General features: G+C 44.4%; 1 protein-coding gene across 2 annotated transcripts in view; it reads right to left on the bottom strand.

The window, feature by feature from the left end:
- LOC117676149 (dual specificity protein phosphatase 13B-like) overlaps nt 1–21,397 on the bottom strand; it is a 29,361-nt gene extending 7,964 nt beyond the window's left edge. Inside the window, exons 1-3 of one of the 2 annotated variants that reach the window (XM_034435414.3) lie at nt 20,958–21,397; nt 6,963–7,164; nt 783–1,003 (exon numbers count right to left, since the gene is read on the bottom strand). In XM_034435414.3, the coding sequence (XP_034291305.2) occupies nt 783–1,003; nt 6,963–7,153 (412 nt within the window). In that variant the 5' untranslated portion in view covers nt 7,154–7,164; nt 20,958–21,397. Of the gene's footprint in view, nt 1–782; nt 1,004–6,962; nt 7,165–17,969; nt 18,176–20,957 lie in introns of those variants that run through there. The other variant, XM_034435413.3, reaches the window with a different exon arrangement.
- Nucleotides 21,398–25,626: the final 4,229 nt, after the last annotated feature.

The following is a 25,626-nucleotide window of genomic DNA, read 5'->3' as shown; positions in this document are numbered from 1 at the left end:
CAGGGGGAGGCTGTTTTCACCCTGCTGAAGGCTCAAGGAAAGCCTCTGGAGCCTGGGGAGGATGAAAAATGGGCCTAGCAGAAGAAATGGGCCCATTTCTGGCCTCCAGAGGGCCTCCAGAGCCCGGGTGAAGCCATTTTCACCCTCCTGGAGTCTTGAGGAAAGCCTCCAGAGCCTGGGTAGGGCGAAAAGGCCTCCCCCACCCCGCCATGGTGCAGGAGGCTGAGTTGGCCACACCCCATGGCCACGCCCACCCAGCAACTGGGCAGAGAAACCGGTTGCTAAAATTTTTCAATCCCACCCCTGATGCGAATGCCTCACTTTGGCAAATGAAGATTTTCCCAAACTAACCCAACAGCTCTAACGTAAAGGAGGAACCCTCTGGCTTTGACCAAAATGCTCAGTCCCGCTTCCCTGCCCTAAAGGAGAACCAGGACATCTAGTTGAGCCTCTCTTGACCCTCCCTGCATTTTTTCATCTCTTAAATTTCCACTGGTTCCCACCCCCCAGAAAAATGTAGGCCGTAGGTGAGCATTCAACTGAGGAAAAAATCAGTCATGCTGGCCACATGACCACGGAGACGTCTTCAGATGGCGCTGGCTCTTCACCTTAGAAACGGAGATGAGCACCATCCCCTAGAGTCGGGAACGACTAGCACATATGTGCAAGGGGAACCTTTACCTTTAAGGTCCATCCACCGACATGATAAGGCAATACTAGCTAGATGTTGGATGGAAAATGGTTACCAGGACACCCAAGGAGATGCAGTCCACTCTGTTTACCTCTGGGTGAGTTCAGCGCTGCCCTGATGTATTTAGCAGTTGGGTAGAAGTAAATGCTGAGATCAAACTTTGGATCATCATCTGCTTCCACCCCGTAGTAATCAACTGGCAGGTCTCGGTAGAACTTGGCTCCCGTATCGATGTGGAATCTTCCCGCAGCAGCATTCACAATGTGGGTGATGCCCATCCGGCGCAGCTGCTCTATGTTCCGGGCTATGTACCTGCAAACGAGGATGCCTGGGTTAATTTTATGATTCTACAGTTTTCCTCACCTTGGAGAGGAGTTAAGTGTTCATGGATACACTAAAAGGGGCCAATTGACTTAGTTAACTAAATACAGGGGCTCAATTTTAATCCCAAAGGGACTCTGCCCTGTTTACTGCACCAGGTAACTCTGTAAGGGAACATATCAGGGGTGAAATCCAGCAGGTTCTGACAGGTTCTAGAGAACTGGTAGCAGAAATTTTGAGTAGTTTGGAGAACCGGCAACGGAAAATTTGAGTAGTTTGGAGAACCGGTAGCGGAAATTTTGAGCAGTTTGGAGAACCGGCAAATACCACCTCTGGCTGGTCCCAGAGTGGGGTGGGAATGGAGATTTTGCAATATCCTTCCCGCGGGAGTGGGGAGGGAATGGGGATTTTGCAATATCATTCCCTAGAAGTGGGGAGGGAATGGGGATTTTGCAGTCTCCTTCCCCCAGGAGTGGGGAGGGAATGGAGATTTTGCAGTATCCTTCCCCCAGAAGTGGGGAGGGAATGGAGATTTTGCAATATCCTTCCCCAGGAGTGGGGAGGGAATGGAGATTTTGCAATATCCTTCCCCAGGAGTGGGGAGGGAATGGAGATTTTGCAATATCCTTCCCCTGCCATGCCCACCAAGCCACGCCCACAGAACCGGCAGTAAATAAAATTGAATTTCACCACTGGAACATACTATATATTTGTGGTCCTTGGTGCTCCCTGGTTGCTTGGTTGATTTCTTGCAGATGTTTCATTACCCAACTAGGTAACATCCTACCCACCTAGAACTGATGATGATACCTAGCTGGGTAATGAAATGTCTGCAATAAAATAATGAAGCTCAGAGGGCACCAAGGATGCCACTGTTCAATCCTGAGCCACAAATATTCTCTTCTAGTGGAACACACCTTCACACACACATAGATGGTAGCATGTAAATGCTGAGCTTTTGATGGTATGATTGCAGTTCACCTCTTTACTTTTTTAAATCCCCTAGTTTCTAAGTAGTGCAATTAAAACCTATCAAGTCTGTTTTAGAAGAGAACACGATAAAGTAAAAGCATTCTATATATAAATAAAACACTTTTTAAAACACAAAAGCATGTATTCCAAGTATTGTGTAGAAATGTATCTAACAAAACCTTTCTTTCTTTCTTTCTTTCTTTCTTTCTTTCTTTCTTTCTTTCTTTCTTTCTTTCTTTCTTTCTTTCTTTCTTTCTTTCTTTCTCCTTCCTTCCTTCCCTCCCTCCCTCTCCCTCTCCCTTTCCCCTCCTCTTCTCTTCTCTCTTCTCCTCTCTTCTGTCTCCTCACCCTCCCCTCCCCTCCCCTCCTCTCCCCTCCTCTCCTCTCCTCTCCTCTCCTCTTCTCTTCTCTTCTCTTCTCTTCTCTTCTCTTCTCTTCTCTTCTCTTCTCTTCTCTTCTCCTCTCCTCTCCTCTCCTCTCCTCTCCTCTCGTCTCTTCTCCTCTCCCTTCCCCTCCTTCTCTTCTCTTCTCTTCTCTTCTCTTCTCTTCTCTTCTCCTCTCCTCTCCTCTCCTCTCCTCTCCTCTCCTCTCCTCTGTCTCCTCTCCTTTCCTCTCCCCTCCCCTCCCCTCCTCCTCCTTGTCTCTTCTCTTCTCTTCTCTTCTCTTCTCTTCTCTTCTCTTCTCTTCTCTTCTCCTCTCCTCTCCTCTCCTCTCCCCTCCCCTCCCCTCCCCTTCCCTCCCCTCCTCCCTTCCCTTCCCTTCCCTTCCCTCCCCTTCCCCTCTCCTCTCCTCTTTCACCATTTGGAGAAGAGAAGCAGGATTCGGGAATAGTGTTCAGTGATGAGAGATTATATCTTATTTCATTGTTCCATTTTCAAGAGCTAAACAGGCTGTGCTTTAGGCACCAGGCTTTTAAATAACCACTCAGCATGGTGCCGGAAAGTCTCGGGTGTTTGTATTGCTTTATTTATTGATCCATTTGCTTAAATGCTATAATCTGGTTTTCAGCTGAATGGAGTACAATAAAATCACAATAACACCAGGGGCACCATGCATAGAAGCACTAATCAAGACCCGCCTAAAAGCAGTCAAAGGATTCCTTCCCTTTCATCCGTCTGGGCTGCAATGACCTAGATGGGGGCAGGAAAGAGTTAAGCATTTTCTTCATCTCCTTTGCTGCAAACTAATGATTCTTTGAAGGTTTGCAGCCCTATTGAATTTATGGGAAGGGAGCCCAAAGAAAAGCTGAGGAGAAACAAAAGTTTGTAAAAGCACCTCGAAAATTTTAGAGAATTTTCGTATTGTGCAGAGCGTGGTGCTTGTGCAGGGGATTGGACTTCATGACCTCTGAGGTCCCTTCCATCTCTTATTAACAGAACAACAGAATTGGAAGGGACCTCAGAGGTCTTCTAGTCCACCCCCCTGCGCCTGATTTTGGGCCTAGCAAGCTTCCCTGAACCCTCCGGAGGCCGGAAACGGCCCAATTCCGGACTTCCGGTAGGCCTGTTTTTCGCCCTCCCCAGGCCCCAACCCATGGCACGTGTGCCATAGGTTCACCATCACAGCCCTATACCATTTCAGACAAATGGTTGTCCAATCTTTTTAAAGAACTACTTACAAGACCGTCTTCTGCCACCGGTAGCCTCCCACCGACCAGTACGCTCCCACAGAGAGGGCCTCCTCAGGGTGCCGTTGGCCAGACAATGCCGGCTGGCGGCCCTCAGGGGGAGAGCATTCTCTGTGGGGGCACCTACTCTCTGGAACGAGTTGCCCCCAGAGATACGGCGGATCCCTGACCTTCGTGCTTTCTGAACTGTCCTAAAGACGTTTTGTTTCATCAAGCCGGGCTGGCCTGACCTACTCTTTTTAAAAAGAATTGTTTTTTAAAAAATTAGGGGTTTTAATATAGGGTTTTTAACTATGGGCCAAATTGATTTAATTGGATTTTAATATTGTTTTAAATTTTGTATCTGTGTATTTTATTTGTTGGCTGTTCACTGCCCCGAGTCCCTCGGGAGAGGGGCGGTATATAAATATAATAAACTATAACTATAACTATACAGATAACAATAGCAATAGCACTTAGACTTATATACTGCTTCACAGTGCTTTACAGCCCTCTCTAAGTGGTTTACAGAGTCGGCCTATTGCCCTCAACAATCTGGGTCCTCATTTTATCCACCTCGGAAGGATGGAAGGCTGAGTCAACTTTGAGCCTGGTGAGATTCGAGCTGCCAAATTGCAGGCAGCCGGCAGTCGGCAGAAATAGCCTGCAATACTGCATTCTGACCACTGCGCCCCCATGGCTCGAGGTAATTCCTTGACTAACAATCATTAAGAGCCTTGGTAGTACAGTGGTCTAAGGCACCCTGTTATTAAGCTGGTTATTAAGACCAGATGCCTGCAATTACTGCAGGTTCGAATCTCGCCAAGGCTCAAGGTTGACTCAGCCTTCCATCCTTTCTAAGGTAGGTAAATTGAGGACCCAGTTTGTGGGGGCAATAAGCTGACTTTGTATAAATATACAAAAGGATGAAGGCTATTGCTGAGCACATTGTAAGCCGCCCTGAGTCTCCGGAGAAGGGTGGCATATAAATCAAATTAAATTTAAATTCATTTAGCGACCATTCAAATTTAAAGGGGCATTCAAATATGTCAAACCTAGTTCTTGGAGAACCCTCATTCTCCACGTTTCCTAATTTTTATCATCTGTAGTGCTTAACTGGACCAGAAGAAAGAAGCTGCCCTGAAAATGTGAGATGGAGCTCACTATCCTTGCTGTCTTTAAAAACCTGGACCAAACCTACAAACAGCCTCTGTGGTCATCCTTACTTATTTAACGAACAGAGCAAGGGAACACTAATTTTTATATCTCTGTGTTTAGGTCAACAAGAACTCTGACCATGGATAATTTCTACAGCAGATATTATTGTAGTCATACATTTATAATGTAGACTTTAAAAAGAAACGAGCTGCAAAGCAAAGGTTGTGTTATTTTTTCAGCTTTTGGACAAGAATTTCTTTTATTTGCTGGAATTTGTCAAACAAAAATGAGAACAAGAATAGGGGAATAAAAGTACAATGACAGGGACGGTAGGCAGGTTAGTGCACTTATGCATGCCCTTTCTACGGACCACTTAAGCATGATGTAAGGTCCACGGAAGTCAATTTGTGAATGAAACAGTGAAACAGTGAAAATTTGTAGCTGAGACAACTGAATCTGGTAGGGCATTCCAGACTATGACAACTCTATTACAAGAATCGTATTTTTTACAGTCAAATTTGGGAACTTGTACCTCCTGGTCTCGTTCAGTTTAACCTGTCTTTTACAAGCAGTCCTCCTTATGAAAAATAACTGGGACCAAAATCTTGGTTGCTAAAAATGCATTAAGGGTGTCGCACCCAGTTTTATGACCAATTTTTTTTTTTGCAACTGTCGTAAATATATGTGTCTACTGGTTGCCGAGGGCCCAAATTTTGGATCGTGTGACTGCAGGGATGTTGCGATGGTCGTAAGTACTGTTAGGATATGGTTTGAGCCTAACAAGTTGTCCAGGCAATATATGTGTACCGTAACTTTAATCTGAATATATATTGTATGACTTTAAAGTTTTCCTGCTGATTCATTGTAATGCTGAGTCATGCTGTAATTAGATAATTACTGATTGTGAACGTATTTAAGTAAGGTACTGTAACATATTCAGTTGATGATATGATATGATAAGCTACCATTGTGTGTGGAGTTGCTATCCATTGTGCTATCATCGTTGGATGTATCTGCTACCATCGTGGTTTGTGAACCAGAGTGAGTTTGTTATTCTAACCAACTACTGTTTGTGTGGTAAGAAGATATCTGTAACTTCGGACTGATTTAACTGGAAAAGACTTGGAATTTGTTTAAAGACTATGAGATTGTTTTTCCACTATAAAGTAAGCTTTTGATAAACCAGTTTGCTTATCTCTTATTGCTCTCAGCAACGTTTCTCTGTGCACCTACTCTGCTGGTTGGTAACACAACAACAATACCCTTAACAAGTATGACATTTTTTTCACCACCGTCATATGTTTGAACGGCTGTTAAGCGAATGGTCGTAAGTCAAAGATTACCTGTATAATGATTGGCCAATAAGATCCAATAATAGTTATATGATACAATACAGGTCGTCCTTGACTTACAACAGTTCATTTAGTGACCATTCAATGTTACAGACGGACTGGGAAAAGTGACTTAGGAGCGTTTTTCACAGTTACGACCCTTGAAGCATCCCCACGGTCACGTGATCAAAATCCAGATGCTTGGCAACTGGTTCATACTTATGACCGTTGTTATGTCCCAACGTCACGTGATCCCCTTTTGCGACCTTCTGACAAGCAAAGTCGATGGGGAAGCCAGATTCCTTTAACAACCAGGTTACTAACATATCAACAGCCGTGATTCACTTAACAACCGTGGCGAGGAAGGTCGTAAAAACGGGGCAAAACTCACTTAGCAAATGCCTCACTTAACAACAGAAATTTGGGGCTCTGTTGTGTAAGTCGAGGACTACCTGTAAAATAGTAGTCAAAAGTAAACCTGGTTAAGGAGGATGGGGCTTAATTCAGGGGTGAAATCTACTTTACTAACCTTCCTTCCCTACCGGTTTGGAAGTGTGCGCCATCGTCATGTCTGATTTTTGACCCTTTGCACATGCACAGAAAGCTTTGCGCATGCGCAGAGGGTTAAAACCAGGAAGTAATGACGTCCAGGTGGGTGGGCGGAGCTTCATGCTGCTGCCGCTACCAGTTCGCCGAACCATGAGCCGCTGGCACTATCGGCTCATGTGAGCCGGAGAGAACCGGCAGGATTTCACCACTGGCTTAATTCCAAGTAAGAAGGCTAAGATGGCCACCTTGCTTTTCTGTCTTCCCTTTTCTTCCCTTCTCTAACAGGAGAACTGCAATACTTTTCAAGATAAGCCATAAAAACTCATTTGCTTACAAATCTCCAATATAAAGGTTAGGCCAGACTTCGTTGACATTTCCCCGGCAAGGAACTGGGGTCCATAACATGCGTTGCAACTCCCCCATTTCTGGAGTTTGATAGCTTTGATGACTGCTCATGGAGCGACCGGACGTTCTTTGCAGCCTGGGGCGTCTCAAGTCGTCTGCGTTTAGCGAATACCAGGACATTCTGAAAGAGACTGGAAAGAACAGATCCTGCGTGGATTTACGGCAATCAGGGTGGAACAAAGTGAGTCAATGCAAGACATAAAAAAGTAGGAGACAAGAGAGGGAATTGGCTTTGGGGACAGGTGTACAGACTTTCTGGTTGCAAGACTTCAGCAAGATTTGCAAGTTTCTTTTCACTTTGAAGGGAGTGGGAGATGCTTAATGACAGACCTTCTTTGTGGCAGGACTCCCCCCCCATTGTGCTGCTCCTTAACCCCAAAGGTCAATGAAGCTCCTTCTCTCATGGTTGTTAGGAGATTTTATTTCACCAGACTTTCAACCATAGCTTTTACTATTGTTATTTATTTCTAGCTCACCTTTATTATTATTTTTAAATAACTCAGAGTGGTAACACTCCTTTCTTCTCCTATTCTCTCCACAGCAACAACCCTGTGAGTTCAGTTGGGTTAAGACAGAGCAATTTGTCTAAAGCCATCAAGCCTAAGGCGGGACTAGAATTCACTGTCTCCTGGTGATTGGCCCAAAGTCACCCAGCTGGTTTTCATGCCTAAGGCGGGACTAGAACTCACTGTCTCCTGGTGATTGGCCCAAGGTCACCCAGCTGGTTTTCATGCCTAAGGCGGGACTAGAACTCACTGTCTCCTGGTGATTGGCCCAAGGTCAGCCAGCTGGCTTTATGCCTAAGGCAGGACTAGAACTCACTTTCTTCTAGTGATTGGTCCAACGTCAGCCAGATGGTTTTCATACCTAAGGTGGGACTAAAACTCATGGTCTCCTCGTTTGTAGTCTGATGCTTTTACCACTAAACCAAACTGGCCCTCTATGTTATGTTTCCTTGGCCTCCAACTTGGGGAGATTATGACTGCTGATTTATTATTAGTGGTTTTATTATTTGGATGTTTATTATTGCTGCATTTATATTAGTTTCTTGTAACCCACCAAGAACATCATGTGTTGGACAGGCTATGAAAAATGAAAAATCAACAAAATTTAAAAAATAAATAAAGACAAGAGCTTCGTTTCTTTGTAGTCTTTCTCACTGTTGTGGAATCTGGACATACCTAAAAAATACACTACATTTTGTTTAAGTTGTGTTCTGGGTCATCCATTCTAAGAATTCAAAAGATAGAACATAAAATAACAGGGTTGGAAGAGACCTTGGAGGTCTTCTTGTCCAACTCCCTGATCAAGCATATACCATTCCTATACCATTCAACACAAATTCCTGTACAATCTCCTCTTGAAAACCAGCAGTGATGGAGAACTCATAACTTCTGGAGGTAAGGCCTTCCACTGATTTATTGTTCTCACTGTCAGGTGTTGGAATTCATTGTTGGAATGTATTTTTATGCAACAACTACAGTAATATTTAGCCAATAAATGGCAGTGTTTACAAATTTGGGTCTATGGTATATATGCTGTTTTGTTCTAAGTAGAGTTTCCTGTTACAGTTATATAGTTGAGCAGTAAAGCACATGGTGACTGTGCTCTTTCTTTGTTCTGTGGTGCTTTATATAAAAAAAGAATTTCTAACATCAGGAAATTTCTCCTTAGTTCTAATCTTCCACTTGTTACTCCTTGTCTTGTCCTCAAACAACTTTTGATAAAAGCTGGAAAAGCTTCAGAAGATGTCAACTGTCAGGGACTAGTTACTGATTTCTGTGGAGAAATCTTAAAGGAGCTGGGGTCATTCAGCCTTGAAAAGACTGTGGAGGGTTGTGAATAACTCTGTTCAAAGTGCTAGAAGAAATCCTTGCAAAAGAGACTCCAGTCCTGTCCTGTCTTCTCTCCTTCCAGAAGATAGAACAGGAAATAATGGATTTAAGTAACAGGAAGACAGATTTTGACTGAATGTTAGACAAAACTTCATTATAGGAAGACAAGTTTCAGTGTCGAATCAGCAATGCAAAGAGACAGGAGAAGTAGTGGATTCAGGAGGAAGCTATAAGGCTTTAAATAGATTCCTACAGGAGGTGGGACTCCATGGACCTGAAGAGTCCCTTCCAATTCTATGTTCGCAAGATCTATTTAGTCCTAGAAATTTTTACAACTGGGGAAACTGCAACTGCCTTAGTTGCAAGAGTGATTGTGTTCACTGGAAAGAGATTGAGAGAGCTGTCATGGGTTCCTAGCAGAGTTTTCTGTGATGGGTTGTCTGATTAAACCCCAAATTTATATCAGCATACCTCTTGACTAGGTGGCATACAAATAATTATAAATTGCATTATATTGCAATGCACTCCTTTGAATAATACTCTCTACAGTTGCTTCAGTAGGTGGCATCCAAATAATTGTTTATATTATAGTATTATACATTACATTATTACTTTGCATAATACAGATACATAATACATGTGATAATAAAGCCTCATCATTCTATCCTAGCCAAGAGAGACCCATTAAAAGCTGTTGGAAAAAAAGAGGAGAAAAAGAGTTTAACTTTGATCAAATAAGCCAACTTCATAAATTTTAATTTTAAAGGTCTTGATTATTCCTTTTATGTAATGTCCCAAAAGCTCTTTTTTTTTTTTGGTCTCTCTTTTGTCAATCCAAAAATAAGGAAATTGTCCGTCACTTTTGTGAGTTAAAGTCAGTGTCAGTTCAGGCTGGTTCGGTGCGAACCAGCAATTAAATTGCTGGCTGGCCCCACCTCGCCCTGCCCCGCCTCTTCCAGGAGTCCCCATGCGCCCCATTTTGTCTCCCAGTTAAGTGCAGAGTCCTAGGCCCAAAACGGGGCACGGGGGGTACAGCGGGGCCCGGCGGCCCATTTTCACTCCCATGAGGGTGCAGGAGACCAAGTGCTGCCTGTCACACCCCCTGGCCACGCCCACCATGGCCACGCCCACCCCATCCAGTCATTAGGGCAGAGAACCAGTTAAAGTCCACATATCCAAGTCACCCCTCTGATTTATTACTTGTGTGTTGCTTTCAGTTATTAAAACCTCAGCCAGTTTCATATCTAGGTCCTACATAACACCTTTGTCAATATGATTCTTGTATCCTGTCAATATTAAATCCATATCTAAAATAGCCTGATTTTCAGCTATATTCTTTTCTATCGCTTCTTTTATGCCCTTATTTATTTATCAGGTAAGTTTAAAGAGTATGTTCTAGGTACGTTGTTATCAAAGATCTTTAAATGCTTTCAGAGTTTAAATATTTTACTCCCTTGTGTATTACTAGGAATTCTCTTTTAATTATAATCTTTAATTCTATCTGTCTGCCTCTAGTAAGATTTTCCCTTATCATGTTTTTCTGTCATCCAGAACATTTTCGCAAGAAGATATTGTTTTTTTTACATTTAAACTCAAGTCTTTATAGATTTCAATAAGATATTAAAGAAACCACAGGGAATATTCGTATAACTTTCCAAATTTTTGTTTCCAGTCAATCTGACTTCTCAGACCATTTAAAAGCTTTCCAAAATCAACATTCTAATCACCCTTTTCCTGCTTAATTGCAAATAAAAAAGTTTTAAACTTATATAAACTTTCTTTGAAGGAAAATCAGCCACTGTAATAAAACTTACTTTTCTGACCTTCTTCATACTAAATGGAAGTATGACACTTTAAAGGACCATTATATTAATCAAAGCTTTTCTGTAATGTGTTGAAGAGATGTAATTAAATTAGTACATGTTACAAACCTCAGTTGAAATTTCTTCAGGAAACTAGAAAAATTGCATAATTATCTCCGGGCAATTGATAAAAATGATGCAGCATCAAAAATTAGTTCCACATTTTTACTTTGTCAGTGTTAGAGTTACTATAGCAAAATGCTGGAAATATACTTCTTTAGGATAATTAACTAATTAATTAACAAATAATCATGAGTAACTCTTTAAAATGGATGAAATTAAATACATTTCCCAACTGTGCATTTTTAATGCCTGCTCCCCAGGGATGGGATTCAGCTAGTTCAGGCCAGTTCAGGCGAACCGGATGTTAATTTTAATTTAGTTTGCTGAACTGGTAGTTGCAAGGACTGGCTGACCCCGCCCACCTGCCCCTCCCCTCCCAGGAATCTCCACGTGGCCCATTTTGGATGTCAGGTAAGTGCAGGGCCCATGCAGAGGTGCTGGGAGGGCGAAAAACAGTACCAGAAGTCCAGAAACGGGCCTGTTTCCAGCATCCGGAAGGCCTCTAGATCCTGGGGGAGGCTGTTTGCACCCTTCCGGAGGCTTGAGAAAAGCCTTTGGAGCCTGGGGAGGGCAAAAAATGGGCCTACTGGAAGTACCGAAAGTCTGGAAACGGGCCCATTTTCAGCCTACGGAGGGCCTCTGGAGCCCAGGGAAGGCCATTTTCGTCCTCCCGGAGGCTCAAGAAAAGCCTCCGGAGCCTGGGGAGGGTGAAAATGCCCCCCCCCACCATGGCTCAGGAAGCTGACTAGGCCATGCCCCCATGGCGACGCCCACCAAGCAACCGGACAGAGAACTGGCTGCTAAATTTTTCCAATCCCACCCTTGCTGCTCCCTCTGTATTTATTATATTTTCAATATTTTGTTGATGCACTATGTTAAACCAACATTAAAAATAATAATAATAAATTGCACCTTTTTTTATGGACTGTTTCTCTTTGCTGTTGGATTCACCTGCTGTGAAACTAAATTTCCGTTAAAAACTCTCAAAATTCTTAACTCTGATCACTCCTTGGAAATTCTCTAAAACCTTTTTTGGGCTTGAAGGTTAAGAACGAGCATACAATAGGCTATTGTATGCACAAAAATGGAAGGGCACTTCAATTCCTACCATGGACGAATGGTTGCAGAAATTGATGGAGTTGGCTGAAATGGCAAAATTGACTATTTTGATGAGAAAAGAATATAAGTACTTTTGTTTCCACATGGAGACCACTTCTGAACTTCATGCTTGAGGTGGAAAAGAGTGAAATTTTGATTTTGGGTTTTACCGATTAGATTGATAGATCTTTATAGAAATGGCTTGTTTATATTATTATGAAAAAAACAAAAAGTTGTGATTAGATGTAATGCCTTATTTTACTGCAACAGAGAGAATGGGAAGTCAATGCTTCTTTTTCTTTTTCTCTTATCCTCCCTCACTTCTCTTCCCCCTCTTCCTCCCCACTGTTTTCCTATTTACTTTTGTATTTTGTATCTTATAACTCAATAAAAGTGTTAAATTAAGAACAGACCAGCTTTCCTTCTGATCAGATTATAATCGTTGTGTTGGAAGAAATGTCCTTCTTGGTTCAGTTCCAAGTGGGGAGAAAAAAACCGGAAACATGGTGGCCTCTTGGAAAGATGGTTTAATGGTGGACAGGATCACATGCCTTGAAGATCTTGGGTGAAGAAAACAAAAAGGGGAGGAGATGCTGAGAGGGTCTGAGTTTTATACCCTCTCTGAGCTTTTGAATTTGAGCTTGTATTCTGATTGGTTGTCAGACTCCCATGGGGCCATGCAGGGGTAACTTTGTAGGTTGTATTTTTGAGTCCCAAGCTTGGTTGACTCTTGCTGGGTGATGATTTAATGAAAGGGCTTTGGGCAATTCCTACTATGACTCTGCCTGAAGGAGGTAGATCTTTGTTATGTAGAATAGACTGGCCCAGGCCTTAATGGCCCATTGACAAAGGTGGTGTGGGGGTGAGTTTCTGCCTCCCTTTTAGGGGAAATATTCTGCCCTTTTAATATTTCCTAAAATATCTCATTTTCTTAGAAGAGAGGGGAGTCAGGGGTGCTATTCAGCAGATTCTGACAGGTTCTGGAGAACCGGTAGCGGAAATTTTGAGTAGTTCGGAGAACTGGCAAATACCACCTCTGGCTTGCCCCAGAGTGGGGTGGGAATGGAGATTTTGCAGTATCCTTCCCCTGGAGTGGGGTGGGAATGGAGATTTTGCAGTATCCTTCCCCTGGAGCCACACCCAGGGGAACCACACCCACCAAGCCACGCCCACCAGAACTGGTAGTAAAAAAAATGGAATTCCATTTTTGTATGGTACGATTGGGTCCAGAAAAGGTGGGATAGAATAGATATATGATGATGTATATATATATATGGTGGCAAATATGTATGTATAAAGGAATGATTTTATACTTATGGACAATGTAATCATATTATATCATGGTGGCAGGATTGTATATTTTATGTGTGTATTAGTGTATAGAATATATTAATAAAAATTATTTAAAAAAAAAAATAGAATTCCACCAGTGGGATGGGTGCTAACTTCCTACAGTTGTTACTCATTACTTATATAAAATGAAATAGGCTCTGGATAATCTAAACACGTAGTAAATAATTCCAGTTTAACATTCTACAGGAGCCGCACTCGGCTGCAGAAAGCATCAAGGAGAGCCCTGGGAAATTGGAACAGATGTTTTAGAAAGGTATTTCAACTAGCTTTGATCAACTCCATTAACATATTCCTGGCTTTTTTCTTTTCTTTTCTTTTCTTTCCTTTCTTTTTTCTTTTTAGTGAAGAAAGAAACGTTGGGGTGACTTGAAGGGGCAGCCTGCTTTTTAAATCATTTTTATGCAACGCTCATAGAAACACGCTGGGGCCAATCGTAACACAAATGTTGGAGAAATTATAAACTGAATTATTAGCTTGGGAAAAATCTTTTATCTCTGAAAGAGATTTTTTTTTTTTTCCAGTCCTGCCATAACCCGGCCTATCAAATATCCAGTGAGGTTTGATAACCATCATGTTTCCTGTAGAAATGTCGAATATGTTTGTCAAATAGGTCGCTCAGATTGATTTTTGGTACAAGTGGTTTCACTTATCATAAAATAGATGAGGGAGCCTTAGCCTTTTGATGGCTGGGGGCTACGTATAACATTGAAAGAGAGAGCTGGTAGCTGAAGTGACTAAGATTCTGGGATAGCCTTTGATCCTTAAAAAATACATTAAGCCTGTTCTATCTTGTATTTATCCATGAAAAAGAAAGATATATGTCCCACTTATTAGCAACTATGGCCAAAGTGACTTTTAAAAAGAAGGGGAGAAGGTACAAACCAGTAGTGGGTTTCAAATTTTTTTACTACCGGTTCTGTGGGCGTGGCATGGCTTGGTGGGCGTGGCATGGCTTGGTGCGCGTGGCAAAATTCCCATTTCCTCCCTATCAGCTGGGACTCAGGAGGCTGAGGATAGATGGGGGCGGGGCCAGTCAGAATTTTTACTACTGGTTCTCCGAACTACTCATAATTTCCACTACCGGTTCTCCAAAACTGGTCAGAACCTGCTGAAACCCACCTCTGGTACAAACCATCCATTCTTGTTATAGACATGATCTGTCATTTCTGGCATATATTCGTAGACTTGTTTAATGCTTTAGTCCAGAATATATCTAAGGATGGCTCTTGAACTGAGCTATGCTGATAATTAATTAATATCAGAGGTGGTATTCAGCCGGTTCAGACCGGTTCGGGAAAACCGGTAGCGGCGACTGTGGATGGGCCCGCCGTCTATCCGCCCCGGTGTAATGCCATCCTATTTAGCCATGTTTTTGAGGCTGAGCGCATGAGCAAAGCGCATGCACAAAAGGCTGGGCATATGTGCGGAAGGTATGTGAAACCCACCGCTGCTTAATACGTTGCTTATAAATTGAGAGGCAGTTTGGTATAATGGTTGAAGACAGCAGACTAGAAATTGGGAGACTGGGAGTTCTAGTCCTATATGAAGAATGGTTGCAGGACAGGGGTGGGTTCTAAATTTTTTTACTATCGGTTCTGTAGGCGTGGCTTATTTTGTGTGTGTGGCTTGATGGTTATGTGACAATTCTTTAGGATTTAGCAGAGGTACTGGTCTACCAGGCTTTTAACTGCTTACAGAGCTGTACCCATCTACCCATTTATTTTTGCAGGCACTGGTCTACTCATGTATTTTTGCAGGCACTGATCTACTCATGTATTTTTGCAGGCACTGATCTACTCATGTATTTTGGCAGGCACTGGTCTACCCATTTATTTTTGCAGGCACTGGTCTACCCATTTATTTTTGCAGGCACCGGTCTACCCATTTATTTTTGCAGGCACCGGTCTACTCATTTGTTTTCTTTTAACATTGATCAGCTGTAGGGCGGTCCTTTGCAGCCCCGCAGCAAGAGTTTAAACAGTTTTTTTCCCTTTAGCCATCAGCTGGGACTCAGGAGCCAGCAATAGATTGGGGGTGGGGCCAAATAAAAGGTAAGAATAACGCGGGGGGTGGCGGGGCAGAACCGGTTCGGTGACGTCATATTGTCACCACTACCGGCTCAGCGGAACTGGGCTGAACCGGAAGGAACCCACCACTGTTGCAGGAACTGGGAATGTATGAGAAAATGCAGAGAAAATGCAGGGGTGACATGATAGCAGTCTTCCAATATTTAAGGGGTGTTCACAAAGAAGAGGGGTTATTCCAGGGGTGAAATTAAAAATTTTTCCCCTACCGGTTCAGTGGGCGTGGCTTGGTGGGCATGGCAGGGGAAGGATACTCAAAATCTCCATTTCCACCCCACTCCAGGGGAAGGTTACTGCAAAATCCCCATTCCCTCCCCACTCCTGGGGGAAGGATATTGCAAAATCTCCATTCCCACCCCACTCTGGGGCCAGTCAGAGGTGGTATTTGCCGGTTCTCCGAACTACTCAAAATTTCCGCTACCGGTTCTCCAGAACCTGTTAGAACCTGCTGGATTTCACCCCTGGGTTATTCTCCAAAGCATCCGAAGACAGGACAAAAAGTGATGGATGGAACTATCAGAGAGAGATCCAATCAAGAATTAGGGAGAAATTTTCAGACAGTGAGAACAATAAACCAGTCGAATGACTTGCCTTCAGAAGTTGTGGATGCTCCATCACTGGAGGCTTTTAAAAAGAGGTTGGACGGCCATTTGTCTGAAATGGAATAGGGGTCTCCTGCTTGAGCAGGGAGTTGGATTATAAAACTTCCTAAGTCCCTTCCAACTCTGTTATTCTGGGTACCCCTGGGCCAGTCACTTTCTCTCAGCACTGGGAAGGAGGCAATGGCGAACCACCTCTGAAAAACCTTGCCCCAAAAACCTCAGGAGCTTGTCCAGGCAGACTCCAAGAATCAAACATAATTTAATGGAATTTTGTAAAAAAACACCTGTGCATGTCCATCCTTCCCCCCCGAAAAACAGGAACAAAAGTGGTACTCGGGAGAAGAAGAAAGAGAGGAGGTGCTGCGAGAGAGCCCATTTCTGGCGTTCTTCTCCTGGGCGGCAGCAGCGTGTTCAGCTCCCCAAATCAGACTTGCCGATCTTGGCTGGCAGCGGCTCTGATCCAATCCTCGCCGGCAATGCTGCGGGCAAGAATCGGCCATGCCGATCCTGCTTCATGGCTGTGCAAACAGCTCACACCGGCCACGGCTCGGAGCTCTGGTGCCAGTACCCCTCCCCCCAGGTCGACAGGGCTAGGGCTGGCAACAGTTTGTTTGCGGCCGCTTTTTGCAGCCGCCACTAAGAGAAGTGGCGCGCGAGCTAGGGTTTGCAGGAGCGGCCTCCATGAGGCCGTTCCGGGTGGATGGCAGGTGCGTGTGGGGCATGTTCCCCCACCGTTCACCCCCCCACCTCACCTCCTCACCTCATGCTGTTTGCATGGAAAGCAAATTAAAAGCTTCCACGATTGCTGGAGGCAGCGGCCTGAGCGGCAACAGCGAAGCAGCTGGTCGGCGCTCCGGCACCAGTCCCCCTGCAGAAGGCAGATGTTTAGGGGCCTCCTGCACCTCAAAAATAATAAGATCCCTCCCCCCAATAATAAGGCCAAGGACATATTTTGGGAGTCAAAAGAAAATAAGACCCTGTCTTATTTTCGGGGAAACACGATACATATTTTTAAGGCATCTATTTTTTCTCCTCCTGCGTTCTGGTTGGCTACATGGATCCTGGAGAAATATTTTTGGGTGATGAGATACCCTGTAACTTGTCTTCAGAACTAGTTTCCGTTCTCTTGCTCTGTTCCTCTCCATTCCAGCATCCTTGGGCAGGTGGGAATGGGAATCATCTTGAAGGGAAACTTTCGGTTCAGGAACCGCTACGGACACCTGTCCGCTTACGATTTAAGCACTGAAGCTGATTAGAATTTGACACTCCGGCTACTTTGCTGCACGAAGGAGGGAATGAGTCGACGCTTCTCAAATAGCAGTGACACAATCTACAGGCTACCCCCCTAAGATCCCAGATGTCTTCCATAAATCATCACCGTGCAGCCTCTCAGCAGACAAGGAGGTAGAGGGTAACGTAATGAAGCAAAAATAATAAATCAAATTAGTACAAAAGTCATCCCACCAGAGAGGGGTCCTGAGGCTCACCCTGGCAATGCAAAATAAATATGGTGGGAAAGGGATGGAATTAGAGATGGTATTCAGCCGGTTCGGTCCGGTTTGAGCGAACCGGTAGTGGCGACCCACCTGCCCGGGCGCAATCCCATTCTATATCTTTGTGTTTTTGACACCACATACATGCGTGGACAGTACATGCAAGTGAATTGCCGTGTTTTGTGATACTGCATGCAAGCTCGGACAGCGTGCATGCAAGTGAAGCGAGCATGCATATGTGCACGCTCGCATTTCCAGTGATGGGTGAATCAGTTGGTACAGTATTTGAAACCCGCCTCTGGATGGAATCCCACCCTGCTTCTTCTCCTGGTCCTAAATGAACCTGAGATGTGAGGGAGGAAATGGGGCTACAGAATCATAGATTCACAGGACTGGAAGGGACCTTGGAAGTCTTCTAGTCCAACTCTCTGTCCAAGGCAGGAGGACTTATATCACTCTGGACAAACGGCTGTCCAATTTTTTTTTTCTTGAAGCCCTTCCCACAACTTCTGGAGGCCAGCTGTTTCACTGATTAATCATTCTTACCTGTGAGGAAACTTCTTTTTATTTCCAGATTGGATCTCCCTCTGAGGAGCTTCCACCCATGGCTTCTTATCCTGTCCTCAGGTGGCTTTCGAGGAGAAGTGACTTCATCTTGTTCCTTAGATTTATCTGGCAATGCTCACAATGCATGGCATGGGAGGTTACTTTTGCCCACCAAAAGAAGCATTCTAGAAACATTCTAGGTAGGCGCATTCTGGGTAGAAGCATTTTGGGATGACTTATTGCCATAGGAGAGAAACCCATCCCCACCCTTCCCACCCCAGCATTCAGGCCCTACTAGTGGTGGTATTCAGCCGGTTCTATCCGGTTCAGGCGAACTGGTAGGGGTGACTGCAGGATTCCCCACCCAACCGCACGGATGTCCCGACGTCCCATTTTTTCATGTTTTCGAGGCTCTGCATATGCTCAGAGGGCCTGTTGCATGTGCAGAAGATGGCATGGGTGAGCGGAGCAAGCGCGTGCATGCACACATTTGTGAACTGGTAGGGAAGGTAAGTGAATACCACCCCTGGGCCCAACCCTGGTGCTCCTGTGTCCAGAAGATAGCGGTACTCTGGAAATAGTAGGAGAAGTCACTCTAGAAGGAGGACAGGACATCTTCAAAGGAAGCATGAAGGGAATTGCAGAGATGGAGGAGGGGAAGACTACCTTGTTGAGCAACAGAGAGGGACACAAGAGGAAGGGTGGGAATGTACAGTCTGTCCCAAAAGAATGAGTCAGGTAGAGCATCGAAACAAGTTGTGCCCATGAACTGGACATGGCTGGTCTAGTGAAGAGAAGGACCAGGGGAGACATGATAGCAGTCTTCCAATATTTGAGGGGCTGCTACAGAGAGAAAGGGGTCAAGCTGTTTTCCAAAGCACCTGAAGGCCAGACAAGGAATAATGGATGGATATTGACCAAGGAGAGATTCAACCTAGAAATGAGGAGGAACTTTCTGACGGTGAGAACAATCAACCCATGGAACAGAAGTTGCCTTCGGATGTTGTGGGAACTTCATCACTTGAGACTTTCAAGAAGAGACTGGACTGCCATTTGTCAGAAATGGTGTAGGGTCTCCTGCTTGAGCGGGGGGTTGGACTAGATGACCTACAAGGTCCCTTCTAACTCTGTTAATCTGTTAAACACACAGACAGCAGAGCCTGTGACTTCCCAAGGCATATCTCTGACAAGTAAGAGCTGGATCCTGAAAGTTCAAGTTCTCAGGCATGCAGACAGTTCAAACAATCATTCCTAGTCCCCGAACCACCACTTCCTTCAGTTCTTTATTCTTAAAAATTATCAAAACTGATGGTATGACGCCTTTGTCCTTAATATGGAGATTGCACAATATGAATAAATGTTCTTGGAATTTGTTAGTTTACATACAATACTAAGCCAGCCCTAGAAGTCTGCCTGCTTAAGACAAAGATGGAATCCCAACTTCCCCTGTCCTTCAAAGCATCTTGAAGATGATTCACAATCACCTTCAAGCTTGATCATCTTGAATTGAATAGAATAGAATAACAGAGTTGGAAGGGACCTTGGAGGTCTTCTAGTCCAACCCCCTGCTTAGGCAGGAAACCCTACACCACTTCAGACAAATGGTTGTCCAACATCTTCTTAAAAACTCCCAGTGTTGGAGCACTCACAACTTCTGGAGGCAAGTTGTTCCACTGATTAATTGTTCTCACTGTCAGGAAATTTCTCCTTAGTTCTAAGTTGCTTTTCTCCTTGATTTGTTTCCACCCATTGCTTCTTGTCCTGCCCTCAGGTGCTTTGGAGAATAGCTTGACTCTTTCTTCTTTGTGGCAGCCCCTGAGATATTGGAACCCTGCTATCATGTCTCCCCTAGTCCTTCTTTTCATTAAACTGGACATACCCAGTTCCTGCAACCATTCTTCATATGTTTTAGCCTCCAGTCCCCTAATCCTCTTTGTTGCTCTTCTCTGCACTCTTTCTAGAGTCTCAACATCTTATTGGGAGAACAAGAAACAAGAGAACCTTGTTTAAGCAAAGGAACCATTTAACCCTTGCCCCATCGTGAGCTTCCAGAGATCCCGGAGTAACAAAAGTCCGTTCCCTTCTGTACTCCATGCAAGTGGAAGGAAATAGTGTAAACTGCTTGCGTAGGCAGCTCTCCAATGTGCAGACTGATTTCACATCATGCACATTTGTCCAGTTGTATATAAAATCCAGGCAGTTCCAATAGGGAGGAGATTTTTTAAAAAACCATCCTGCCACCTTTCTCCTTAAAAGACCTGCCTACGTAACCTTTCTCCCCAGGTAGCCAGCAAATGGTCAACACGCTCCACTGGTTTTCAGAGACAATGCTCATGTACTGCTAGTCACAAATACATCACTGCGGAGCCCGGAATAAATTGACCCAGCTGTCAAACACAGACAATGTCATAAGAGAGGTCAGGAACTGAATCTGGCAAAGTGCGAAGACCTCCTGCGGATGGACCTAACATGATACTCTCCCTCTCCTGTTCCTGTAAAGGTTGTGATCCTACAACACCAGTGATGGGAAGGCTTCAGCCTGGACTGCCAGAGCTATCAGATCCGGCTTAGAGAAGGAAAGGCATTCAACTTTTTCCCTAGATGGACTAGATGGACCTGGATTTCCCTAGATGGACTTGGAGATACAAAATTAATCATTCCGTTCCGGGAACTGTATAAGGAGATCCCTCCTTAAATACGTATCCTCTGGATCATCTGCTGTACTTAGGTGGCATTTCTGCCTAGATCCACCTCTCCCCCACCTACTCAGAGGGACCTATATCATCCCTATCACCAAGGACAGCTTGGTGAGCAGGAACTGGCAGGAACCGAGCCAACTCTTTCGGCGTGCCCCTAATAAGCAGAAAAACACAGCAGGCAATCGCAGTTGTCGTTCAGCTGTTGGGGGGAAAAGACGCCACTCTCTACCCCATGCGTGCACCCACCTTAGGCAAATATCAGTTTGTCAACAAGCTCGAAAGTACTTGCCTTTTGGGGGGGTCCAACTTCTCCGGCTGCTTGGGACGGTTTTAGATCATGACATTCTTCTGGCGTTGTCCTTCTGGGCTGCTGGTTACACAACAGCTTCCTTGCCCTGTTAGCTGCATGTGGTTGAGTCAATGGCTATTTTTAATGGCGTTAATTATAAACCATGGTCTCTCTGTGTGTGTGCCTGTCCCCCCCACCCCACCCCGATAACAGACTTCCAAATATTTTAGGGCGAGAGGCAGCTGGGCCCGGCTTGGAAAGACGCCCATCATCTGAAATAGCCTCAGCTATTGAATGACCTTCCAGAGAGCTTTGGGTCTCACGTTCCCACGTGAGGGTGTGGAAGGGACCGTTCCAGGAACTGCGAGTTCTCAAAGCAGGGAGAAAGCAAAACAGGGACCCTGTCATGCGTTCCCTGATGAACAAAGGCGAGAGTGTTTGAAAGAGAAGGCGGTTTTGTCTCGCTGCAAGACTTTGGATTCCTTTGTCTGCCACATGTTAGCGTAAGCCTGTGATCATATTTGCTAATCAAATTTACATCGCGTGGCCCACCCGTCTCCCCCACCCTCCTCTCCATGAGACTCTGGATTGTATGGCACACAACAATCCAATTTTACAAATGGGTAAGGGCTTAGTAAGCCTTAGTAAGACCACACCTAGAATACTGTGTCCAGTTTTGGTCACCGCACTATAAAAAAGATGTCGAGACTCAGCCAATTGTTTTAAATTAAATTAAACTTATGCAAGAAAAACCAAAAGTACACATATAGACTGGGTGACACCAGGCTTAATAGCAGTAATTGTGAGATCTTGGAGTCTTAGTGGACAACCAATTAAATATGTCCCAACAGTGTGCGGCGGCAGCCAAAAAACCCAATGCAATCCTAAACTGCATTAACAGAGGGATACAATCAAGATCAGGTGAGGTACTAATACCACTCTATAAAGCCCTAGTAAGACCACACCTTAAGACTACTGCATCCAGTTTTGGTCACCACATTATAAAAAAGATGTTGAGACTCTAGGAAGAGTGCAGAAAAGAGCAACCAGGATGATTAGGGGACTGGAGGCTAAAACATACGATGAACGGTTACAGGAACTGGGCATGGCCAGTCTAGTGAAGGGGAGACAGGAGAGCAGTCTTTCAATATTTGAGGGGCTGCCACAGAGAGGAGGGGGTCAAGCTATTTTCCAAGGCACCTGAAGGCCATTCAAGGAATAATGGATGGAAACGGAACAAGGAGAGATTCAACCTGGGAAATTTTCTGACAGTGAGAGCAATCAACCCATGGAACAGAAGTTGCCTTCGGAAGTTGTGGGAGCTTCATCACTGGAGGTTTTCAAGATTGGACTCTCCATTTGTCAGAAATGGTGTAGGGCAGTGGTGGGTTTCAAAAATGTTTACTACTGGTTCTGTGGATGTGGCTTGGTAGGCGTGGAGTGGCTTGGTGGGCGTGACAGGGGAAGGATGCTGCAAAATCCCCATTCCCTCCCCACTCCACTAACCTGCTCTGGGAAGGAATCAAACTCCGCCCTCTTCATTTCCCCAAATAAAAATATCACTCATAAGAAAAGGCTCCCAGAAAAGCAAAGAAAAGTCAATCTGCTAACAAGGAACCTGCCTGATACTCATTCCACATTTCTGCCAGCTGCATAAAGGAAACTTTGTAAGAAGAAAACAGCTACCGGTGCTTAGAGATAATAGAAGGTGGAAGTTGGAAGTTCGGCTCCATTTACAAGCAGGCAGAAAACTCATTCAAGACAGGATATTTTACAATGGAAATCGCCCAAACCTTTTTAGAAACACAAAGCCCATGTTGCACAAACCTCAAAACTTCAAAAACATAGAACCATTTAAGAATCCCTCCTCTTATCCCATTTGTTGTTTAGCTGACCCAGAAAAAACTGCTGAATGTCTGCAAGCAAAAACCTCCTTCTAGCAGCTGCTTCTTGGCTTGTCAATTTAAAGTAACGGTGTCGTGTTTTTTTCCCCTCTTCTTTGTCAAGTGAGCCCTGATTTTTTCCTTCTAATCTAGCCGATCAGCTGGGAGACTGGGAGGCAGTGAATAGATTGGGGGCGGGGCCATGCAGAGATGGTATTTACCGGTTCTCCAAACTGCTCAAAATTTCCACTACCAGTTCGCAAGAACCGGGGAGAAGCGGTAGCAACCCTTAAACACGGTCACTCATGCCCTCGTCACTTCCCGCCTGGACTACTGCAATGCTCTCTACATGGGGCTCCCCTTGAGGAGCACCCGGAGGCTCCAACTGGCGCAGAGTGCGGCCGCGCGGGTGGTTATGGGAGCAACGTGGCGCTCCCATGTAACACCTCTCCTATGTGAGCTGCACTGGCTCCCGGTGGTCTTCCGGGTGTGCTTCAAGGTTTTGGTTACCACCTTTAGAGCGCTCCATGGTTTAGGGCCTGGTTATTTACGGGACCGCCTGCTGGCGCAAACGGCCTCCCATCGGCTGGTACGCTCTCACAGAGAGGGACTCCTCCGGGTGCCATCGGCCAAACAATGTCGGCTGGCGGCCCCCAGGGGGAGAGCCTTCTCTGTGGGGGCACCTACTATCTGGAACGAGCTCCCCCCGGAGATACGGAGGATCCCGGATCTATGCACCTTCCGACACGCTCTTAAGATCTTTTTATTTCACCAGGCTGGTCTGGCCTAACCTTTCCCATTCTTTTTTAATGTAAATTTTAATGTAAATTTTAATCTGTTCTTAACCTGGGGTTTTAAATTTGTCTTGGGCTAAATTGATTTAATTCGATTTTATTTCTGCTCTTGATTTTTGTATTTTACGTGTTTTACTCTGTGCCTGTTCACCGTCCTGAGTCCTACGGGAGTAGGGTGGTATACAAATGAAATTAAAATAAAAAATAAAATAAACCCACCACTGGTGTAGGGTCTCCTGCTTGGGCAGGGAGTTGGACTAGATGACCTACAAGGTCCCTTCCAACTCTGTTAGTCGTAAAAGTCAGATGCAGGTGACTGATTAGGGTCTCAACTTGAAAATAATGTGGGGATCAGGAGTCTCCTGGGATTTCTGGTGCAAAAACAAACAAACCAAACGAAATTGAAGTCATGGGATCAAAGTATCTCTTGGGGCTTGACACCTGTAAAATAGAGACGGGGTTTGGATTGCACAGCCACAGCTCATACTTGACTTTTTGACCCATACCTGCATGGATCCCCTTGAGGAGGTCTCCTTCCAGAGGACCTTTTTCTGGGAGGAGGGAGGCCTTGACTCCTTCACCCAGGACAGAATGTAGCCGTTATTGTAGCCCCAATGAAGTCTGCCAGTGAGAGACACCAACCAGAAAAAAAAGAACGTAAAAAATTGTAGGAAGAAATATCCTTCTGGGTTCAGCTCCAAGTGGGGAAAAAGACACTGGAAACATGGAGACTGCTTGGAAAGATGGTTTAATGGTGGACAGGATCACATGGTTTGAGTTCCTGAACAGAAAAGGACAAGATTCCTTGAGTCCCCGGGTTTTTATGCTCTCTCTGGCATTGAATTTCCTGGGAGCCCCGAAAGAGTATCCTGATTGGTTGTCAGACTCTCAGGGGGTGGGGGTCTTAGCTAGCCTTGCTGGCTGATGTAATCTTCCCAGGTGCCATGTGGTGAGTTTCTGTCCTAGATGGGGTCCTATTGTGTTGCAAATGATGGTCCATTGACAAAGATGGGAGTGAATTGAGTTTCTGCCTCTGGCCCATTAACAAAGATGGGGGGGGGAGGCAGGAAGCTGCTTTGTCTTTAAAACATGTTTCTCCATTTCTCATCCAGGCAAATATAATATTCTGCCTTTTTAATATTTCCTAAAATATTTTATTCTTCCAGGAAAGGGGTGGGTGCTAACTTCCTACAAAATAAAACAAAAAAAGTCTGCATAGTGAGTGTGGAGACAACAGTAGAGCAGAGAGAAAAACTAGGAAAAAAAATCACAAAACACAAAAGACTTGCCCAAAAGAAGCAGAAAACGAAGATAGTCCCAATTGTAATAAGTGCCTTGGTTGCAATCCAGAGGTGAAGCAGCCCTCTTGATGAAAAAGAAAGAGGGGAGTTGTTAGCTTTAACCTGTTGGGGATTTTAATTGGATTATTTTAGTGCTAATTCTAATTGTTCTGTTGTTTTATTGTTGGGAGCCACCCCGAGTCCTTCAGGAGAAGAGCGGCATATAAGTATGAATAAAGTGGGAAATCCCATTTTTACTTAACATTTTAACCTCAAGGAAAAGATACAGGCAGACTTAAGTTTCATAAACTGGATTTATACTTCCACCTGCTGGTGAAGGGAATCATTACACCTCCTCTCTTTTACCAACAAAAAATATTCCTTGGTGGATTTTTTAAAATAATTTTATTAACAATTGATAAATCAAGTACATTTCCCCCAAAATAATACATACGGGGAGAGCCAATGTCTGTATACTTTTAAATCCATTGTATTTGTAGTTAGAATGAAATTCACACCAAATTCTCAGCTGAAGTTATGCATTAAGATTTTTTTTTAATTGCCTATTTTTTTCTGTCTATTGCTGTTTTAATCCCTACGGGTCCATGTTCGCCTGTATCATCACTTCAATGGGGACATTTAAATTTCGAGACACTCTGATAACATTTATTTGCATTATCTGTTAACCAAGATGAATTTATTTCTCTAAAAG

This window comes from Pantherophis guttatus, chromosome 6 (assembly GCF_059756535.1).
Source record: "Pantherophis guttatus breed Tessera chromosome 6, ASM5975653v1, whole genome shotgun sequence".
Taxonomy (NCBI): domain Eukaryota; kingdom Metazoa; phylum Chordata; class Lepidosauria; order Squamata; family Colubridae; genus Pantherophis; species Pantherophis guttatus.
This window is presented reverse-complemented; position numbering and strand designations above follow the sequence as displayed.